Below are 22,974 nucleotides of genomic sequence, written 5' to 3'. Positions count from 1 at the left end.
TAGTGAACATCAAGTTAAAGTAGTCACGTTTTACAAGAATCCCATCCAGCCTCTTCATGATATTTTGCAGGTTGACTATACCTTCTGGAGCACATTCACCTTTCAATTCCTCCTTGGGAATGTTTACCAGATCTCTGTATGTCACAGCACCTTTGCTGTAATTTAAGACGATGTGTACCTCAGTTTCGATAGCATTTTCCCCAATACACTGAGCTTTCTCGAGATTCTTAACTTGTTGGGAACTGTAAGTTTCTACCAACAGTTTCCCATTACACAACTAGTTGACTGATTTTAAAGTGCCAGCAGTGTCCTCTAAGCCTTTTTGAATGTAGAATGGTGAAACCTTTCTAAGCTACTCTCTTTCCTTTTCACTATTAAGAACACATTCTGATTACCGGCATGCATTCTATTACTACAGACAAAACTTTTGGAAGGAGCTCCTGAGTCAGGAGGATTGGCTTCATCATTCCTCTTGGTTGATTGGGTGTTAGTACCTACCACTGGTCCATGCTTTCCACTAGGAGAGGGAGGAGAAAATTTCAAGGGTTCTACCGTGGTCCCACGAGCAGCTAGGGAAATGAGAGTCCACCCGGCCAGAGCCCCGCTTGCCTACGTACGCCACACCCAACTGAGGTGCAGCAGGCTCACCAGAGGTTGCCCGCTAATGATTGTTACACTCAACAGCCATGCATCTCAGTGGTTTTTGTTAGAGGTTTTTAGAATCCTCATGATATGAAAAATCAAGCCGACATCCCCGTTCCCTTTAACACACAATGTTCCTCCCCTAGCGATCTGGGCAGTCAAGCTGAGATCACTGTTCCACGTTGCACAGCACGGTGACTGCTGAAGCATGCTCACAGCTTACGACAACAGAGTGTTGGCAATGCTTACCTGTCCCAAGCTCAGGAACCCCAGGGTCACCAAGCCCATATAATAAATGCTGGCCCCTGTGGCCCCTTCCATGCAATGCCATTCGTGACAGCACAAGTTTAACAAGTAAGGCCACAAAATAAAATGTCAGCAACTTGACTTCAGTCAAAACATTTAGTTAACATTCCAGTAACACAATGGCTACCTAACCATGTTATAAAATATGATTGTGCTGAGCAGAGGTCAGGCATTTTAACACAATATTCAAGAGAAACAACAGCATAGAAAGTAATGTGCAATGGGAAGGATATGATGAAAGATTTAGGTGTTTTTTCCTCTCCATAAGCAATAACTGCAACTGCCATTAGCTTCTCTACACCACTGTGGGTGGAGCAGAAAATGATCACAAATGGTAAACTTGCAGTGGCTACCCTTACCAGTATTTACGACATCTGCCACACTGCTTACAGGAGCAACTGATGGAGCAGTAGATTGGCTGACCGAACTTGGTGGTGGTGAAAAAATCCCATTTACTGGATGCGCTGTGTTCTGGAACATGAAAATGGAACTGCTGTTTGATATGTGATGTCTGATTTTCTAATACTATAATATTCTATGATGAAAATAATGCAGATTAACATTATGACAAGAGCTTTCACCTTAATAACAAGATATGGACAGAGTATAGTCAAGAAATGTAATGACAGAAACATGTTTCCTGTTTACATATGCAATCATATACAGTATTCCGAATTGCACGAGACAATTAAGTCTTGCAGGTAATCTTAACAATGAAAGAGATGAAATTTGTCTTTGAAAATGCTGATCAGACAAAATTTACACTACCCCCATACAATACCTATATATATTAGAATTCCGTGTGACTTTATTAATTTACTTATTGGAGGTAATAAAAAACAGTAAATGCTAGCAGGCACCTGAGTTTTCTTCCCATTTTAATTATTATGCTATTCATGTATATCCATTTTCAGGGTAGCCAAGTCTCGACGGAAAATTTACATTTATTTCTGCCTTAATATTTTTGTTTTTGTCTCTATGCCGTACTGTTGATGTTGTGGTCTTCAGTCCTGAGACTGGTTTGATGCAGCTCTCCATGCTAATCTATCCTGTGCAAGCTTCTTCATTTCCCAGTAACTACTGCAACCTACATCCCTCTGAATCTGCTTAGTGTATTCATCTCTTGGTCTCCCTCTACGATTTTTACCCTCCACGCTGCCCTCCAATACTAAATTGGTGATCCCTTGATGCCTCAGAACATGTCCTACCAACCGATCCCTTCTTCTAGCCAAGTTGTGCCACAAATTTCTCTTCTCCCCAATCCTATTCAATACCTCCTCATTACTTATGTGATTTACCCATCTAATGTTCAGCATTCTTCTGTAGCACTACATTTGGAAAGCTTCTATTCTCTTCTTGTCCAAACCAGTTATAGTCCATGTTTCACTTCCATACATGGCTACACTCCATACAAATACTTTCAGAAACGACTTCCTGACATTTACATCTATACTCCATGTTAAAAAATTTTTCCTTCTTCAGAAATGTTTTCCTTGCCATTGCCAGTGCTCTCTACTTCGACCATTATCAGTTATTTTGCTCCCCAAATAGCAAAACTCCTTTACTACTTTAAGTGTCTCATTTCCTAATCTAATTCCCTCAGCATCACCCGACTTAATTCGACTACATTCCATTACCCTGGTTTTGCTTTTGTTGATGTTCATCTTATACCCTCCTTTCAAGACACTGTCCATTCCATTCAACTGCTCTTCCAAGTCCTTTGCTCTGCCTGACAGAATTACAATGTCATCGGCAAACCTCAAAGTTTTTATTTCTTCTCCATGGATTTTAATACCTACTCCAAATTTTTCTTTTGTTTCCTTCACTGCTTGCTCAATATAGAGAGTGAATAACATCGGGAACAGGCTACAACCCTGTCTCACTCCCTTCCCAACCGCTGCTTCCCTTTCATGCCCCTCGACTCTTTTAACTGCCATCTGGTTTCTGTACAAATTGTAAATAGCCTTTCGCTCCCTGTATTTTACCCCTGCCACCTTCAGAATTTGAAAGAGAGTATTCCAGTCAACATTGTCAAAAGCTTTCTCTAAGTCTACAAATGCTAGAAACGTAGGTTTGCCTTTCCTTAATCTAGCTTCTAATATAAGTCGTAGGGCCAGTATTGCCTCACGTGTTCCAATATTTCTACGGAATCCAAACTGATCTTCCTCGAGGTCAGCTTCTACTAGTTTTTCCATTCGTCTGTAAAGAATTCGCATTAGTATTTTGCAGCCGTGACTTATTAAACTGATAGTTCGGTAATTCTGACATCTGTCAACACCTGCTTTCTTTGGGATTGGAATTATTACATTCTTCTTGAAGTCTGAGGGTATTTCGCCTGTCTCATATATCTTGCTCACCAGATGGTAGAGTTTTGTCAGGACTGGCTCTCCCAAGGCTGTCAGTAGTTCTAATGTAATGTTGTCTACTCCCGGGGCCTTGTTTCGACTCAGGCCTTTCAGTGCTTTGTCAAACTCTTCACGCAGTGTCATATCTCCCATTTAATCTTCATCTACATCCTCTTCCATTTCCATAATATTGTCTTCAAGTACATCGCCCTTGTATAGACCCTCTATGTACTCCTTCCACCTTTCTGCTTTCCCTTCTTTGCTTAGAACTGGGTTTCCATCTGAGCTCTTGATATTCATACAAGTGGTTCTCTTTTCTCCAAAGGTCTCTCTAATTTTCCTGTAGGCAGTATCTATCTTACCCCTGGTGAGACAAGCCTCTACATCCTTACATTTGTCCTCTAGCCATTCCTGCTTAGCCATTGTGCACTTGCTGTTGATCTCATTTTTGAGACGTTTGTATTCCTTTTTGCCTGCTGCATTCTCGTTTCATCAATTAAGTTCAATATTTCTTCTGTTACCCAAGGATTTCTAGCAGTCCTCGTCTTTTTACCTACTTTATTCTCTGCTGCATTCACTACTTCATCCCTCAAAGCTACCCATTCTTCTTCTACTGTATTTCTTTCCCCCATTCCTGTGAATTGTTCCCTTATGCTCTCCTTGAAACTCTGTACAACCTCTGGCTCTTTCAGTTTATGCCGTACTATAGAGTATTAAAAACTGATAGCAACAATATGGCCCTACCCACAATATTTATGAGGTATCTTTAACAGGACCTTCAACATATGACTACAGATCACATTAGCCGCAGTAGATGAAGAAGCAAGTACTTCAGTACACAAAGACTAACGTAGACCTTTTACAGCCAGCAGCCCTCTTAAGCACTGAACATGAAAGCAAGATTTTTACTGTATATTCACTTTAAGTGAGTGAAGACATACTCTCTCACTAAACATAGTAAACTCCCATTTCAGTGACAACAGTGAAAATCAGGTAACTTTTACTTTTAGTGTGTATCAGCTGAAAATAACAAAGTCATAACTGCTGATTAACTTTATTACGTAGTATCAAGTTAATGCAATTAAAGGCTGAAAGAGCTACCAGGCTTCAATATATGTAGTTTTTCCACTTGGAAAAATATTGAGGAAAAGTTTTGAAAAAAACTAGATTTAGTGGTGATTGTATACAGAAGCCAAAGGTAGTCTCTTTCTATGTTTATTTGATAGTAGTTTGATTCTTGAGAAATTTTCAGCTTTTTTTAAGTACTTTACTACAATATTAGAATATGTTCTGTTATACTCTGCCATGAACTTGCAGTTTTTTTAAGCCTCCAAATTATTCCTACCAGTTAGCATTTTCTCTCCACTATTCTATTCTTTGGTGTCGGCTGCTTCTGCTGGAATCATTAATTGCCTTCAGCATGTATATTTTTTATCTTATGTTATCTTAACCATTTTTAAAATTATAAACAAGTAATTTGCTTGTCATCTTTGTGACTAATTGCAATAGCCTGGTATAAAAAACAGGAACAGATATAAAGAAAAAATTTAACAATAATAATAATAATAATAATAATAATAAATTAATTACTATTTAACAACCATTTTAAAATAAGAAATAAATTAAACAATGGAAAATCCAGGATGCTCTTTTACTATCCTTCTTTTATAAGGTTCATCTTATGAGACTTCCAAGAGTTTTTTTCTACTTGCAGTTTTCAGCTACTTTCCACATCTGCACATTTGCATTTCAGAACAAGGCCTTATTATTCCCACATATCTTGGTCAAATGGCATTGGAAGAGAGGAAAGTAACTCTGGTACACCATTTACCCTTCACTACATGCTGCACAGTACATTGATGAACACAGTATACTGAGGCAGATGCAGACTAAAGAACTGTTTTCCCATGGTATAACAGGCTTTGCATTAGGAAATTCAAGGAGCTATATTATTACGAATTTCTACTGAAATGGTTTCTCACACTGTTCTTATGTACTCAAGACTGCACACTGTCCTGCATCAGCATCGTCATAAAATTCAGAATGTACAGAATGTGTAACAGGAAATGATTCAGCAACTAATCAGAATGCTGTTGCTAGAGGTGTTCCTCTGTGTTCTATGTTCAGGATACTACCACTTCCTGGTAACTCTTTATTAACTTGCATAAGATATCTCTACAGCTGTTTGTTTGGAATTACACACTTTTTACACATTCATGTGAGAAACTAAACAATAAAACAAAGCCTGCAGTGGACAATGGAAACTCTTGATTCATCTTAATATGCCAACTCTAATAATAAATACAATAAAACACAGCATACCCAGTACCTTGCAAATGATTCTGTTCTTTCTAATATCAAACTTTTTTAATAATAGTGATGAGGCAGACAACACTATAATTCTGGGACTGATGACAGAGTGTAAGCATTATGCAGAAGGTGTACAACAACAGCATCATACACAGCACTAATACGACTATATATACCTAGGAATACATACAGATGTGCCAAAGCATATCTATCTGCTTTGGAGAGTCACGGTGACAATATGAATGTGCTTAAAAAGTGAGCATCCCTTCAATGAACACAAAATAATTTTTCAAAAATCTGCATGTTTGAACTAATCCTAAACTGCAGTTCAGCACACTACAATGAACATTTTCAGTAGCACTGAAAACAGTTGAAAGTTGTTAATGACAAACTGCAGATTTTCATGCCCAAGGTGAAGAACTTTTCCATGCAGAACTCCAATTCCACAATACAGTACTTTATGTCAATTTAATTGTGTAACAGAAATTAATGGAAAAGTAGAGAACATAGTCCTTACATGAGAACATTAGGCTTGTGTTACAGAACAATAAATCACTAACATGAAGTGGAAAGTACTAAATCTGTTTAAAGATAATGGACATGCACTTGTTCATATTATCCCCCATATTGATTATGGACTTTCTAAGAGTTTTCTGAATTCCTGGTGAATGTCAAGACGGTTCTTACTAACAGGCCAGAACTGACATCCTCACACATTTCCTGGGTCATTATTAAGAGATGTAATAAAAATGGTTCAAATGGCTCTGAGCACTATGGGACTTAACTGCTGAGGTCATCAGTCCCCTAGAACTTAGAACTACTTAAACCTAACTATCCTAAGGACATCACACACATCCATGCCCGAGGCAGGATTTGAACCTGCGACCGTAGCGGTCGCGCGGTTCCAGACTGTAGCGCCTAGAACCACTCGGCTACTCCGGCCGGCTAATAAAAATGAATTCTAGTACTGTGTTCTATGCTATTTTCACTGTGGCATTTGTTAATAATATATTTCATTACTCTGTTTTGTTTCCTTCAAATAAGTGATGTGTATGTTACAACATATTCAATTGCTGAGTGTCACACAACATAGACTGATGAGGTATATGTAATGGTAAAATCTGGAAGGCTGCAAGGTTCTCTAGTAAAAGGATTGCAGTTAACCACCTCCAGAGATAAAATCGCTGACTAAAAAATCGACAAGAAACATTTCCTCCACCTTCACAGGACACAATGCCATGCAGTGCCTCAGAGGCTTGGTAAATCATATTATAAATATTATCTACTATATCCTGATCACCTTATTCTAGACAAAAAATTAAAAGTGCATGAGGGTACAGAGCTGTTCACCTTGCTGAGCATTTACTTCAAGTTTCTTTTGGTCTACTTCTGTGATTTAAAGACACCTGAAAATGGAATGGGAATACAAATCTGTGCCACTTTCAGTTCAGCCACATTTGTGACAAGTGGAGAGCAGCAGAGAACTGCCTTTTACCTGTGCAAAATGTGATTCTCCCTCGACGTAACAAAACCACATTTTCTGCTATAAGATACGTACATACTATTCTATAAATCTTGACCTGTTCCTTCATATACAGAACCATACAGCTGCAGGTACAAAAACACACCATGGTACTGACTGGTGGTAACAATTGTCTGCATCTCTATTAGGCAGGAGGAACTGACAAAGAAATTTGTCAAGACAATTAAAGACACTGGCTAACAGTGGGAATTGATTCATATCAATCGGGCAAGTTGAAAAGTTGTGCCTGACCGGGATTCCAACCTAGGTCTCCTGCTTACTAGGGAGATACGTTGACCACTAAGCCATCTGGATACAGTGAGCACCGCAACTGCACAGACTACCATAGCACGCCTTCTGTCAGAACCAAAGTCTCAACTTATACCACACACTACTGAGATAGTGATGAGTCATCTTTCTATATCAGATTATAGCCTCCTAGCATAGCTGTGCAAATGACAGATGTGGTTCCTGTAAGTAAATATAAACACAAAGTGGAAAGTTCACAGCATGGCACTGATGCCAGTGAAATTTTGTTTCTGATAATAAAAATTTTGTGAGGGGGAACAAGAAATATTGTCCTCAGAACAGATGGGTCTCTTTTGTCCTGTGATCCGAGTTACCTGCCCCTCCTTCCTACACTTCCCCAACCTACCTCTTTCCTCCCTGAGGATGGAATTTTTAAGATATGAGTATATTCATTTGTATCAATAATTTAGCAAGTAACTTGCTGTGTCAACAAGGCCAGAGTATAAGGGTGACAACTGACACTGTATGTCAATGTTATTTACATCTGAGTTCTGTTGTGTGAACATACACAAACAGTTATCTTCCACAAATTTGTTTCTAACTTTACTGTCACTCTCTTTAGTGTGTTCCCAGCAAATATTTTTAGGAAACTTACCATGCTCTTAAGCAGTTGTTTAAAGGAACACAATATGGAATTGTATTTGGAACGATAAGAGGGCATTGTAAACTGATAGTTCAAAAAGCCAGGATTTTTTTCACTTTCAAAATTGTCTAATGGCAGTACTGGCAATATGTACTGGCCATTGTTTTGCCTTTTTGTACCTTTACAATTGAAATGAATCAATTAAATATCAACTTTAACAGAGCACCACATGCCTTGTCACACCTGATACAATCATGGTGTGCAAGTGCTCCAGAGATTGCCTGTAACAACTGTCAGGCTGAATAGCTACTCATTTTGTAAACGGTAAGCTCACCTTGAAGTAGCAGATTTTTTTCTCTTACATTTGTAATGTTCGACAGCAATAGTTAACGCCTATCATTAAAATATCAATGGAGCTTACACTAGTATACTACTGGAGGCAATTATCAGCTCGCATCTCTGGTGCTCCACATTCACCAAAATCAATCCAGTAATTGGTCACTAAGCTCAATGTGATTCAGTGAGTCTAGTAGCTGGCAGATGTTGCCAATCATAATAAACTAAAGGGGTAACATACAGCATACAATGTGTGAGTTGTATCAAAAGGCGTAGCAGGGTTACAGAATTACCTTCGTGAGTCAGTCAGTCAGTCCCTCTCTCTCTCTCTCTCTCTCTCTCTCTCTCTCTCTCTCTCTCTCTGTGTGTGTGTGTGTGTGTTTTTTTTTAAGTCCCAGAAATAGCCTATCACAATCCATTCTCTCACCTTTGCAATCTGCAGCAGCACAATGGAATGTTTGATGGACTCCAGCATGTCCTGTAACACAATATTTGCACACAGTGCATTCAGCAGCATACAAGCAGGGAGGGTAAATTTTAGTACTTATAAGCTGTTTGAAATAATGGTAGATGGAAAACATCAGAGAACTGATGACAACAATGGACAAATGGAAGGGCAAAAGGATAATTTTAGATGACTGGGTTGGAAATCACAGTTTAATGAAGCAACCCAAATAAGCATGAGCAGTTGATGAAGCCAACTTGTAAGAACATTAAACAAACACACAAACACATTAACAAACATTAGCCAAGACAATAATTATTCTGCAATAAACATGTTGACAAAATCAACTAGATTCCACTGGCAACCATAAAAATCATATCCTTTAAACCACACTTTTCTGAACATTTGATACCAGTAAAAAAAATTGTTTTGTTTTATTTTATTTTACTTCCCATGAAACTGAACTACTAAAAGGTCACTAGTTAGCAAACAGTACAGGTACAAGAACTGTGTTGGCTGACAACTCATAAAGTGTGTTCCATGGAGGTGACTGGCGAATTCAGAGTGAGGCAGGGTAGGAAACAAGTAGGACATATTGAGGAGAAAAGCACAGGGAGAAGGTGGAAGATCCAGTATAGGGGGAAGAGGTAGCAGAAGGTAACAATAAGCAATTAGGATAGTATAAAACATTGAAATGGGCAGTGGAAGGGCTAAGGTTAAGGGGTAATGAGGATAAGGTGTTCTTGGCGAGACATGACATCACCAAAGTGTCACTAATCGATGTGAGTCATGTGAGAAATTTAGATGCCTGAATGGCTAGAGAAAGTTCATCAAGACAGCCCATTAATAGATAGATTAGCATAAGATACAGGGCCAGTTCCACCTTAAGTACCGCTTGTGGTGCCTCGGTGAGAGGGACACCAGTAACAACCAACCAGCAAAATTTGTATACAGGCTGACCACTCAAGTTTTCTTGGCATAAGAGATTAATGGTGTACTTCCAGATGTTCTGCCAAGTTGTTGTTTCCATTTCATGCAAAATATTTTGACGACCAACCCAGCCATCTTCTTCGGAGCAGTGAGATTTCTATTACATGTACTTGCAGCCTGGACCAGTCAGAAAACACCTAACAACAAAACTCGTAGCACCTGAAGAAGATAGCTGGATCAGTTGTCGAAATATTGCACATAAAATGGAAAAAATAACTTAACAGAACCATTAATGTATAAGGGTGTGACAAAATTAGTAATGAAAACTGACATGGTGAAAGTATACGATAATAAAAGCAAAAATTTTCAAGTAAACATGGGACCGCAAACTAGCCATTTACAAGGTAATTGTGAATGTATGCTTACAAGCCACCACTGACTTCACGGTTCAACACTGTTTTAGTTAGTTCAAATATTTTGACATGTGAACATATTGATTAAATCCTCATCTGATTGGACTCAAAATTCACAAAACTATGGAATTCTGATCTTCACGGCCATTTTTTTGTTGAAAGTTCTCCTCGACATTGTTTATCGTACATTACAAAAAGCAATTTTACTGAGATACTTCCCAACACTTCAATAAACTTCTGAATTCTCTTGACTTTACCTATTTATATGTATTTAGTGGTGAAAGTCTTCAGAAGTCAAAACACCTAAGGTCAACGATTTCTCAATAACAACTGTTGTGTGGACTGCCAACTCTACACACTGAAAGGAAAAACAGAAAGTAAATATATTCAGATTCTATTTTGAAAGATTCTGCTGAATCAAAGACTAGAGCTATGTCAATATAATGTTTTTATCCCAAGGAAAAATTTAATACATGTAACGAAGAATTGTAAATATTACAAACAACTTTATGAATAGCATAGTTCTCTTTCTTGTAACACACAAATTTGCGTTAACACATTTTTGGTAAGTTGCTTTCTTGTCTGTCTGATCCACCTAGCTCCCACAGACATGTGGGTGGGGGTGGCCATGAAAAGTGTTGGTAACATCTGATATCTCAGATGTTCTGTAGAACTGACGTGTTGTGCACTTAGTATCAGAATGCATTCCAGGCGGCATGCGTGAAACTTCTGACCATTCCTAGATGGCACTGCTACATTTATAATGCTAGTATCACCTCTGCAGCACTTGCCTTGCAGCACTGCAGTCATGCCCACCTTGCAGGCCAATCAGCGCTCACTGTTAAAGCTAGTCGTGTCATGGCTTTGCCTTCAGTTGTGTATTCACAGCGCTCTTGTATATTCCTCATTATCATTACTTTGGTCTCTGGTTTCGCTATGCAATCTTGTCGCTCTTGGATTACTCATTTGAACTTTCCATTGTCCATCTTCCCCTTGTTGTTGTCCTCTATTCACACTTGGCTAACAGCTATTGATGGCCCCCGTCCAGTAGGCCAGCCTCTGTTGGTTCTTTGAATCACTCCCAATCTTTGTTATATTCCGGTCACAATAGTTCGCAAAAATAAAGTAACAATATTAAAAGCGAACAGCGCATTAATGACAATTTCTATGGTGGTCAAGGAAAAAGCCAACTAACATAAGCATCACTGGGAGAAGGAAAAGTAAAAAATGACAAAAGAAGCTTCGGAAGTCATCAGAAGCAAGTAAGTCTGTCAAAGTGAGCTAAAGAAGTTTCCAAAAAGCAGAACGAAGTCAAAAGCGCAAATGCCAAGTAATGAATGGCTCAAGTGATGTCAATCAAGACAATGGACACACAGTCCTCTTAACTCGCCAATTATGTGCCAAGCAAATTAAACAGCTGAAGAGCATATTTCTTGCCTTGTAAGTGACACACTTAGTCATTCTCAAATGAGAGTGATTGAGAACACTGGAGTGCATATATCTCAACTAGGATCAGATTTATTGAGGCACTCTGAATTAAGAGCTAGAGAGAAAAGTCAGGAATATGAAGCAAGGCTATGCCAATGTGAGGCCTAAGCTCAGCAGGTAGCTAATGAGGCAGTTTTCCACTCAGCCAAAAACACTTTCTGTGACAAGTGCTTTGATATCTGCCAGAAAATTTCCTACTCACAATATTAGAAAGCAGAAAATAATTTTTCAAGTACAAATAAGTCTTTAATAGAACACATTTGAAATCAAACAAAAATATAAAGTAATTTATCCTATCCCCTTACAAACTCCTAACCTTATAGTTCTAAACATTGGTGATGTGAATTTTTAATCACTTCGAAAATACTTGTAAGGCTTATAATGAAAAATGTGGAGTGTATGCGACAGGTAATACGAGGTGAGCAATTGAAGCATCAGCAACATACTGCATGCACCCTTCATTTTTCGTTCTAAATCTTACAAGTGTTCTCGTAACTACTAAGAAGTCATTATCACAAATCTTAGAACTATCTGTATCGGGCTAGAAGAAATTATCTGTACTTTGTAGAGTGATTTGAAAACTTATCACATTAAAAATCTATATTTATTTAAATAATTGTTTTACTTCCCAGTTGCTTATACAAAAATTTTGACAATGTTTTTTCAGTTTTCAACTACACAGAAGCACCAAAGAAACTGGTATACGCATGCATATTCAAATACAGAGATATGTAAATGGGCTGAATACGGTGCTCCAGTCGGCAATGCCTATATAAGACTACAAGTGTCTGGTGCAGTTGTTAGATCAGTTACTGCTGCTACAATACAGGTTATCAAGATTTAAGTGAGTTTGGATGTGGTGTTAATAGTCGACGCATGAGCGATGGGACACAGTATTTCTGAGGTAGCGATGAAGTGGGATTTTCCCATACGACTATTTCACAAGTGTACCGTGAATATCAGGAATCCGGCAAAACATCAAATCTCCGACATTGCTGCAGCCGGAGAAAGATCCTGCAAGAACAGGACCAACGACGACTGAAGAGAATTGTTCAACGTGATAGAAGTGCAACCCTTCGGCAAACTGCTGCAGATTTCAATACTGGGCCATCAACAATGGTCAGCGTGCAAAGCATTCAATGAAACTTCATCGATATAAGCTTTTGGAGCCAAAGGTCAACTCATATAGCCGTGACGACTGCACAACACAAAGCTCTACACTTCACCTGGGCCCATCAACACCGACATGTTGCCTGGTCAGACGAGTCTCTTTTCAAATTGTATTGAGCAGATGGATGTGTATGGTTATGGAGATAACCTCATGAATACATGGACCCTGCATGTCAGCAGGGGATTGTTCAAGTTGATGGAGGATCTGTAATGGTGTGGGGCACGTGCAGCTACAGTGATATGGGACCCCCGATACATCTAAATACGACTCTGAAAGGTGACACATACTAAGCATCCTGTCTGATCACCTGCATCCATTCACATTCAAAGTGTGTTCCAACGGACTTGGGCAGTTCTCGCAGGACAGTGTGACACCCCACATGTCCAGAATTGCTACAAAGTGGCTCCAGGAACACTCTTCTGAGTTTAAACACTTCCACTGGCCACAAAACTCTCCAGACATGAACATTATTGAGCGAATCAGGGATGCCTTGTGATGTGCTGTTCAGAAGAGGTCCCGCCTCCTTGGACTCTTGCGGATTTAGGGACAGCCCTGCAGGATTCATGGTGTCAATTCCCTCCAGCACTAGTTCAGACATTAGTCAAGTCCATGGCATGCCATGTCGTGATACTTCTGCATGCTGATGGGGGCCCTACACAACATTAGCCAGGTGTATTTTCATGGCAAAGTTTCTAAAATTTAGTTACTTCCTGCTGAGTTTTCTTCATACGCAATGTACACAGTTAAACAGTCTTATGTTCAACAGATCAATATAACATAAGATGATGGTTTGTATTTCTGTCTAACTTTCCCTGATGAAAAGGGAAAATTTGTAAATTACAGAATTAAGAAGTGCCATTATTAAAATAAAAAAAGCGTTACATTTTCACTGTTTCCACTCAGTTTAATAGAAAACACATTTTTCCTGAAATCAGAATACAATACAATAGGCATACTTCTTTGTGCTTTCACTAAAAGCTTTTAAAGCTTCATGAATTATGTAAAACCAAAATGAATTTTTATTTCTTTTAATATTTAGCACTTGAGTAAGATTCAAAGTCATGTTTGTGTAGTGCTTATTTTAAAATAAAGAACAACCCATTTCCACAATCGCTAGCTTTAGATTTATTTTTAAAGGTCGTATCAAGAGCCCTAAGGAACGCAAATAATTTTCTGGACAGGGATTGCCAAATGATACTTCCCTTGTGTAGAAAAATGTTACGAACTGGCCCTGATAAGATGGCACTTACACCAGTTGTGCAGATCTGTTTATAGATGATAGACACAAAGGGTTTACTGCTCTCTTTCCTTTACTCCCAATCCTCCACTTTCCCCCTATTCTCTCACCCCTCCCCAATATTTCTCCTGGTGGTGATATTATTTTTGGTGGTCTCAAAGTTCCATCATGTTCCATTTTTCTCGTATTTTACTTTCTGGCAGTAAACTACTTCATGTGTTTGTAACAGCTTACTACTGGGAAAATTAACCCATTATATAGAACACTGCTTATAACACGTAAAATACTGATTATCTCAATATTTTTAAAAGCCTTATCTCAATATTTTTAAAAGCTGAAATCATTTGACACACAAAAATTTTTGGTTAATGCCTTCAGCATAAGGAAAGTCATTATAGATGACTTATCAGATACTTGACAAAAGTATGAAGGGTAAACCAGCCATAGCCTTGTTGAAGGAACCATAGTAGCACTCAAGATTAATGGCACTGTAGCAGATACTTGTCTAGATGATGACAATATGACTTAATCCCAAATCATGTAACATCAACACAAAATCTTTCCCAATTACATCATTATATCAAATGACATTTAATTATGAAACAAATCCCTGGGTGGAAACAATAACTGCACACATGCAAACTAACACTTAGTGCGGTATAACCACATTTAAAGTTAAGAATATTACACTAAGACTGCATCATTTGCTCTTCTGCTAGCACTAGCCCGAAGCTCAAAAACTACCTATTACTCATCTACATACAGTTTCCTATCTTCATTTTCTGTCTGACATGCAAGAATAATATGTATGTACCCTTCTGACAATCTCTTTTACCAATGTGCCTTTTCCCATTGTCTCATCTTCTGTTATTCCTGGCTTATCAATGTTCAACTCTGGAGCTTTTGATTCCTCAGGTTATCAAACCTGTTCTATTATTGGCATTTCATTTTTTCAGTTTTTTTTTGTTCAGTTAAGATGTGAATCCAACTGACCAACATTTTAGTTGACCGTCTATCTGATCTGTCATCCCCTTCCCTTCAATCTTAAATTCATTAACCACCACCACCACCACCACCACCACCACCACCACCACCACCAACAAGGGTTGATTCCAGGAACTAATGGTGCTGTCAGATTTTGTCCACCTTTTCATCAGGCTGCTGTGTCCTGGTAACTACACCTTTTTTTGTATTAACTCAGTCTTACATCACTGTCTGACAGGAGAATTACATACTTAAATAGGTAATGTAACTGATTCATTTATTTTTTCATGTTAATCTGTTTTCAGTCTAAAATATCATTGTCAGACAGTAACTGACCAACATTTTTCAGTAGTGAGCTGTACAAAATGTCATTTGTTATCTGACAGGAGTGATATTTTAGAACCATAATGTAAAATGTTAGGGATTTTAAATTGGAAAAGAACCAAATGTAAGACGGATGGTCACTGTTTTATTTACCGCCTCAAAAAAATGGGTGAGGGAGCCTACAGTTTGGCTGTCTGGGAAATGTCTCGGCTAAAAATATCGTCTTCACCCTGGAAATGCCTGCCATGCAATGGTTTCCTTATAAAAGGAAAGTGGAAAAGTCACTTGGTGTCATGACATGAGAATTCAGCAGAGGGCATAGTACGAGGGTCACTCCAAAAGAAATGCACAATATTTTTGTAAAAATACAATTTTCATTCTGCATGGTTTACAGTGTGTAGATACATCCTTCCTGCTTGTTTTCAAACTTAGTTCAACCTGTTCCCGTAAGTGGCGCCATCACAGCATGTCTTCAAGATGGCTGCTACACTTTACGTTCGTCAGAAGCAATGTGCTGCCATAGAATTCCTGTGCTGTGAAAACGTGACAGTGGGAAACATCCACAAGAGGTTGAAAAAGGTGTATGGAGATGCTGCTGTCGACCGCAGTACAGTTAGTCGGTGGGCAAGCAGGTTATGTGATGAAAGCGGGCACGGCAATATTGAGGACTGTCGTCGCGGCGGCAGGCCCCGTACTGCACACACTCCAGACAATGTGCAGAGAGTTAACGAATAAGTGACTGCTGACAGACGCATCACAGTGAACGAACTGTCACACTACGTTGGGATAGGGGAAGGAAGTGTTTGCAGAATACTGAAAGTGCCAGGTGGAATCCCAGGATGTTGACAGTGGCTCACAAAGAAACAAGAAACACGGTGTGCAGCGAACTTTTGGAACAGTATGAGAATGGTGGAGATGAATTTCTTGGAAGAATTGTGACAGGTGATGAAACATGGCTCCATCATTTTTCATCAAAGACGAAGAGGCAATCAATGGAGTGGCATCATGCAAATTCACCCAAGAATAAAAATTCAAAACCACACCTTCTGCTGGAAAAGTTATAGCTGCGGTGTTTTTCGATTCCGAAGGACTCTTACTTGTGGACATCATGCCAAGTGGAACCACCATAAATTCTGATGCATATGTGACAACACTGAAGAAACTTCAAGCTCGACTGAGTCATGTTCGACCACATCGGCAAAAGCAGGATGTTTTGCTTTTGCACGACAATGCATGGCCACATGTCAGTCAAAAAACCATGGAAGTGATCACAAAACTCAGATGGACAACACTGGAACACCTGCCGCCGTACAGTCCTGACCTGGCTCCATGTGACTATCATCTCTTCGGGAAACTGAAAGACTCTCTTCGTGGAACAAGGTTTGAAGATGGAGTCACGCTACCAAACAGTGGCTATATTGTTCCTAAAGGAAGTTTCTACACACTGTAAAACTTTCAAACATGTAGAATAAACGATGGATTTAAAAAAAAATAGTGTGCATTTCTTTTGGAGTGACCCTCGTATTTGGCAGGCCAGAGAAGCAGTATGTGTGACTCCATCCTGTGGAAAATGATCCGGGACACTGTCTTGAAGCAAAAACACATTCTAGGACAGCTTCACTTGACACTTCATCTTAAAAGCCTCCTGTAACTTCATCAGGTGATTTCAGTAGTACGCTCCTGTGACAATTTGCCCCTTACAAGCATAATATATTAGCATCACATCAATGTGGTCCTAAAAAGCACACATCACCACTTTCCCCAATGGGTGGTTGGGGTCTGCGCCTTTTTCAGCACTAGTGAATCCTTATGTTTCCACTGCTTGCTTTGCTCCTGTATCTTAGGGCAACAGGCTGTTTTTATGAAATACCGCGGTCCATTACTGATATTCGTACCAGTTAAAAATTATCATCATAATGGATATTTTTTAAGTAGTGTATAAGAAAGAGGCAGATACTGTGTGCCCCAGACTGTGTCTGTACAGTGGCCATATGCGCTGTAATAACAAGGGCACCTTAACCATCATGGTGCAATGCTGCTACACACTTAAAGAAGCTCAGCAATGTGATTAGGCAGCTAAAAAAGTCATCTGTACTGGCCCAAAAAAACTTCACTATTTCCCCTGCAACCTCCCTGATGGGATTTTTGAGTGAGTGTGAACAATCGCAGCACCCAACAAGTGAACACCTTTGTCGTCAAATGAAACAACAAATTTATTGTTTGTTGCCAGTCTCTGTTTATTTACATCAACAACTTGTTTCGAAGGTATAAACCTACATCATCAGGTTGGTTTACATGAGTAAATATGACGTATGTGCATGGTGCTTTAGGACTTTGGGGTAACTTGTGGCACTTGTGGCATGATAGTAGGCTCCTTTCTCTATCATAACACATCACGTGTAATCCGTCATATTTTGTAAACAAAGATGGTGTCACGTTCAAAATGTCATTTAAGGTGTTAGGAACTGACCAATAACTGATTTTCAGTTTTTTTGTTGCTGTCTCAATTGTGACCGGTCTGTTTTTGAGCACAAAGACCTCCACTTCTCTTGCAATTTCTGATTGATCACTTCATTCTTTGTCATTGAAACTTGGCTGGGCACACTGGAAGTGTGTGTGCCACCTGACCACTGTCATATGATGGTGCAGAGCTGCTACACACTTAACAAAGTTCAGCATGTTGCAGTATAACAGGGTGTTTATCAAATACTGTGCCCCAACGATCAGCCTTTCCTTCCCATCCTGTACGGTAAGTCTCCCCTGACCCGCGGTTCTGGATGACTTTCCCAAAATATACCCCTTTTCCTAGACCTCTCCAGTCCTTTTCCTTCACCCTTCAACACTTATTCCTTCCCCTTCAACCCTTCTGCCTGAAGGAGCCACTGGCTCCGAAAGCTTGCCAATCACAGCAGTCTTATGTGTGTGTTCTGCTGTCTCTTGGTGAGTAGATTTTTTATGTATCCAACTATAATGTAACTCACATCACATGTGGTTAAGGACCATTATTAACTTTTAAATGCTTCTCCTAAACAAGAAAATGTATTGTACAGAAATCAGTTCACAAGGAAATGTATTTTACTAAATTCAGTGTGCTTTACAACAAACTGTTTTAAAAATATGCAAATCAGTTAACATCTACTGGTTGAGTACCTATCACACAGTTCATGCTACATTCTTATGCTACAAGCCCATTATCATGGCATGTGAACACATACACAAGGTCAATGCAAATTTAGCAAGTTTGGCATGAAGAACGTTGTTATAAATGATGAGTTCCAATTTCATTGTAGTTTTAGTTATTTTTGGTTCAATTCAATTCAATTTTTATTATCACATAACATGCCTTATACAATCAAAGATTGTGACATAGGTGACTTGTCAGTTTTTACACTATATATAACAATACTAAAAATACAATAAACTAATAATATACATGGTGTAGCATCTTCAAAGAGGTATTTTAATTACAATTATAATGCATTGTTACCATTCATGAAATCTTCTACACTATAGTAACATTTATCTTTCAGATATTTTTCCAGGTCTCTTTTGGTGCCTTTTACATTTGGGTCATCCATATCTTTCCATATTTTATTTACAAATTTCATGCCCATATAGTATGTGTTCTTTTCATATGATTTTAAACGGTGGGTAGGTAACATGTAGCTTGTTCTATGTCTTGTATCATACTGATGCAAGAAGAAGTTGCCCTCAAAAAGTTGTGTGTTTCTTTTCGTGAAAGTGAGAGTTTCATAGATGTATAAGCTTGGAATGCTCATTAGATCCAGTTTTACAAATAAAGGTTTGCAGTGTTGCTTTGGTTTTGCTCCCACCATTGCCCGGATGATTCTTTTTTGTAGTCTAAAAGCTCTAAGTAAATTTGTTTTTTCAGACCCCCAGAAAATTATACTATACCTAATGACAGAAACAAAATATGCATTATATACAGTTTTTCTTACAGCTAAATCAGTAATACTATACAAGATATTCATAATATATACAAGGCTATTCAGTCGACCCAGTATGTTGTCCACATGGAGACTCCATAACAGGTTTTTATTGACTAACACGCCAAGGAATTTGACACAGTCTGCAGTCTCTAATTTTTTGTCCATATACCTTATTCCACTTATAGACTGTGCAGATTGTTTTGTGGTAAAATGAACAATTTCTGTTTTTGTAAAGTTTAATGTCAAGTTATTGTTTTTGACCCATGCCTCCACTTCCCCAAGTGTTTGTTCAATATGACGAATTAGGTCTACCTCATTTTTACAACAGACTACAGCTGTTGAGTCATCTGCATAGAGGATAGTATCAGACTGGACCTGACATGGCACATCATTAATATAATATAGAAAAAGCTATCTCAGATCTAAGTATAGTTTTGCAGAAACAATTACACCTCCCTGTAATTGTTTCTGGAATTCTGGAAAATTTCAAACACAGAGACTGCCTTTGCAATTGCAACGAACACAGCACAAAAAACGAAATTCTAAATAAATATGAAGAACTACATGTGAATGCAACAGAAGTTGAAAGTGTGCTATTAATGGAGGACAAAAATCTAACTACGAAAAACCAGGAAACTTGTGAAAAAAGCAATGATTCAATGACAAAGCTGTGAAAATGATAAAACTAAGTGCATATTGTGGAAATTTTAAAACATTTCAAGAATTTGGTGATAATGATTGTATGTAACTGTACTTAATGTTGGACTTAAATATGTTGGTGCTGTTATTGCAGACAAGTGTTCTTACATGTGTGTTGCTTCTTTCAGCTTAAGGGCTGACACTGGCTACGAAGCATTAAGGACACTTCACTGAATGTGTGCTGTGCATTTCCATTTCTATTTCCAGTGTAGAAAGGTCATTCAGCACAATGAATAGGGGTGATAACAAAATTAGGAAATGGAATGGGTCAGGATATGCTTCCACCTTGTGTGGAGGTGTCAACAGAAGGAGAGAGGGTGCCTCCACAGAAATTTACCTTGACGACAGCAATCACAAATATGCTGTAAAAAAGCTGTGCCACATTAATTTGCGGCAAATACAAATTATTGCACAGAGTAATATTATTTTATTGATTCTCAAGATTTATTCTTTAAGATAATTAATTAATTAATTTGGCTATACTTACATAGTACTTACACGTAATTTACTTACATACGAGAGATTAAGAGAGATTTTTTAAATATCGGTACCATTGCTATTTTCTTAGTAGAGTATCAACAAAATTTGAAGCCTATAACATTCCCTGGATCTCTAAAAAAAAAATTAAAAAAAAAAATACCCAATCGGAGAAAAGTGGCTGTATTCATCACTGGTGGAGTGGGCAGAGGGATAGAGAGGTGGGATATGCAAGGAGCGTGTATGAGGTTGGATAGCTAGCAGCCAGGTAGGAGATGGCTGGCTTGCTGGCTAGGAATGTGGTGGTGGTGATGATTAGCAGTGCACAATGAAGGTAACATGGAGAGGTAGATTGGTAGGGGGTGATGTGACAGAGGAAGAGGAACAGGAACAGGAACAGGAACAGGAAAAGGGAGCTATTATGTGGAGGGTGTGGGGACAATCGGTTATTTGATTCTGAGAGTAAAGGCTATGTTGTGAGGGTAACTCCCATCTGTGTAGCTCAGAAGACTAGTGATGGAAGGAAGCCAGATGGCCTGTGTCATTCGACAGCCGCTAAAATTGAGCATGTTGTGCTCAGCTGCATGATGTGCCACCGGATGGTCTATTTTATTCTTGGCCTCAGTTTTGTGGCGTCCATTCATTCTGTATGATACCCAGTTGTACTTCTACTTCTACATATGTACTCCACAAGCCACCATACAGTGCATGGTGAAGAGTATACTGCACTACTACTAGTAATTTCCCTTTCCTGTTCCACTCACAAACAGAGCAAGGGAAAAATTACTATATATATGCCTCCATATGAGCTCTAATCTCTATTTTGCTCATGGGCCTTAGGCAAAATGTTTGTTGGTGACAGCATGATCATCATTTTACAGTTGGCTTTAAGTGTCGGTTCTCTAAATTTTCTCAGTAGTGTTCCTCAAAAAGAATATTGCCTCCCCTCCAGGGATCTCCATTCCAGTTTATGAAACATCTCTATAATACTCCCATGTTGCTCGAATGTAATGGTAAAAAATCTAGCAGCACACCTATGAATTGCTTCGATGTCTTCCTTTAATCCAACTTGGTGCGATCCCAAACAATTGAGCAATACTCAAGAATGGGTCGTACTAGTGTTCTATGCGCAGTCTCCTTTACCGAAGAACCACATTTACCTAAAATGCTCCCAATAAACCTAAATGGACTATTCGTATTCCCTTTACAATCCTTACATGCTCATTTCACTTCAAAACACCTTGCAAAGTTATACCTAAACATTTAATCGACATGATCTTGTCAAGCAGCACATAACATTACAGGCCTGTTTTTTTCTATTCATATGCATCAACTTACATTATTCTACATTTAAAGCTAGCTGCCATTCATCACATCAAACAGAAATTTTGCCCAAGTCATCTTGTATCCTCATATAGTCACTCAATGGCGACACTTTCCCATACACCACAGCATCATAATCAAACATCTACAGACTGATGCTCATCCTGTCTGTCAGGTCATTTATGTACACACATAATAATAGCGTGTCCTGTCACACTTCACTGGGGCACTTCTAACAACAACACTGTCTCCAATGAACACTCACCATCGAGGACAATGTTCTGGGTCCCTTTACTCAAGAAGTCTTCAAAAACCACTCACATATGTGGCAACCTATTCCATACACTTGTACCTTTGTTAACAGTCATACCGACACTAAAAGCTATGCAGAAATGGTAGCAGAGGTGGTGTATAACAAACTTGTTTTTGCAGGTTTCCCGGCCTCTGATGGGGTAAGATAAACATCTTTGTCAGGAATGGTGCAGGAAGTGCTGGGTGGGTGGATTGGGCTGGTCCTGCATCTGAGATTTCCACACAGATACAATCCTTGTGGTAAATGGTGGGAGAGAAAGTGGCTAGGGATGGACTAGGATATTGTGTAAATTGGGTGAGCAACAGAACAACACTTTTAGATGGGGGAGGGGGTTCTTGGATAGGATGTTCCTCATTTTAGGGCATGATGGTAGGTAATCAAGTTCCTGCGAAAGGGCATGGTTGCTGTTCCAGTCCAGGGTGATACTGGGCGACAATAGGTTGCTCCTTTGGTAGCTGATGCTTGTGGCTGGTGGGAGAATATAGCATTAGAAATCTGTTTACAAACTAGGTTTTGAAGCAGGGGAGGAAGCGGAGGGGGTTGTACCGGTCACGTGAAAGCCCTCGTGAAACCTTCGGCATATAGGGCACAGGAGTTCTTGTCACTGTACATACTTTGTCCCAGGTGGCCAGGCTGCATGGGAGGGATTTTTGGGAGTGAAGGGGATGACAGCCACTGAAATGCAGCTACTTTTAGTGTTTAGTGGGTTTAATATGGACAGAGGTGTGGATGGAGCCATCAGGTAGGTGGAAGTAAATATTCAGGAAGGGATATGTTGGATTTAGGAGGACCAGGTGAAATGGATGAAAGAGAAGGCGTTGAGGTTGTGAAGGAATGAGGATTGGGTGTCTTGGCCTTGAGTCCAGA

At 39.1% G+C, this 22,974-nt stretch overlaps 1 protein-coding gene across 4 annotated transcripts in view; it reads right to left on the bottom strand.

Annotated features, from left to right (window-relative positions):
• The window catches only part of LOC124616179 (oxysterol-binding protein-related protein 9), a 504,981-nt gene that overhangs the window by 259,102 nt on the left and 222,905 nt on the right, over positions 1–22,974 (bottom strand). For 2 of the 4 annotated variants that reach the window (XM_047144465.1, XM_047144467.1), the window contains exons 5-6: positions 8,781–8,831; positions 1,308–1,419 (exon numbers count right to left, since the gene is read on the bottom strand). In XM_047144465.1, the coding sequence (XP_047000421.1) occupies positions 1,308–1,419; positions 8,781–8,831 (163 nt within the window). The remainder of the gene's footprint in view (positions 1–1,307; positions 1,420–8,780; positions 8,832–22,974) is intronic. The other 2 variants (XM_047144466.1, XM_047144468.1) reach the window with 1 other exon arrangement.

Source organism: Schistocerca americana, chromosome 5, assembly GCF_021461395.2.
Source record: "Schistocerca americana isolate TAMUIC-IGC-003095 chromosome 5, iqSchAmer2.1, whole genome shotgun sequence".
Classification (NCBI taxonomy): Eukaryota; Metazoa; Arthropoda; class Insecta; order Orthoptera; family Acrididae; genus Schistocerca; species Schistocerca americana.
The sequence above is the reverse complement of the archived record's forward strand: the minus strand, read 5'-3'. Positions and strand labels throughout refer to the sequence as shown.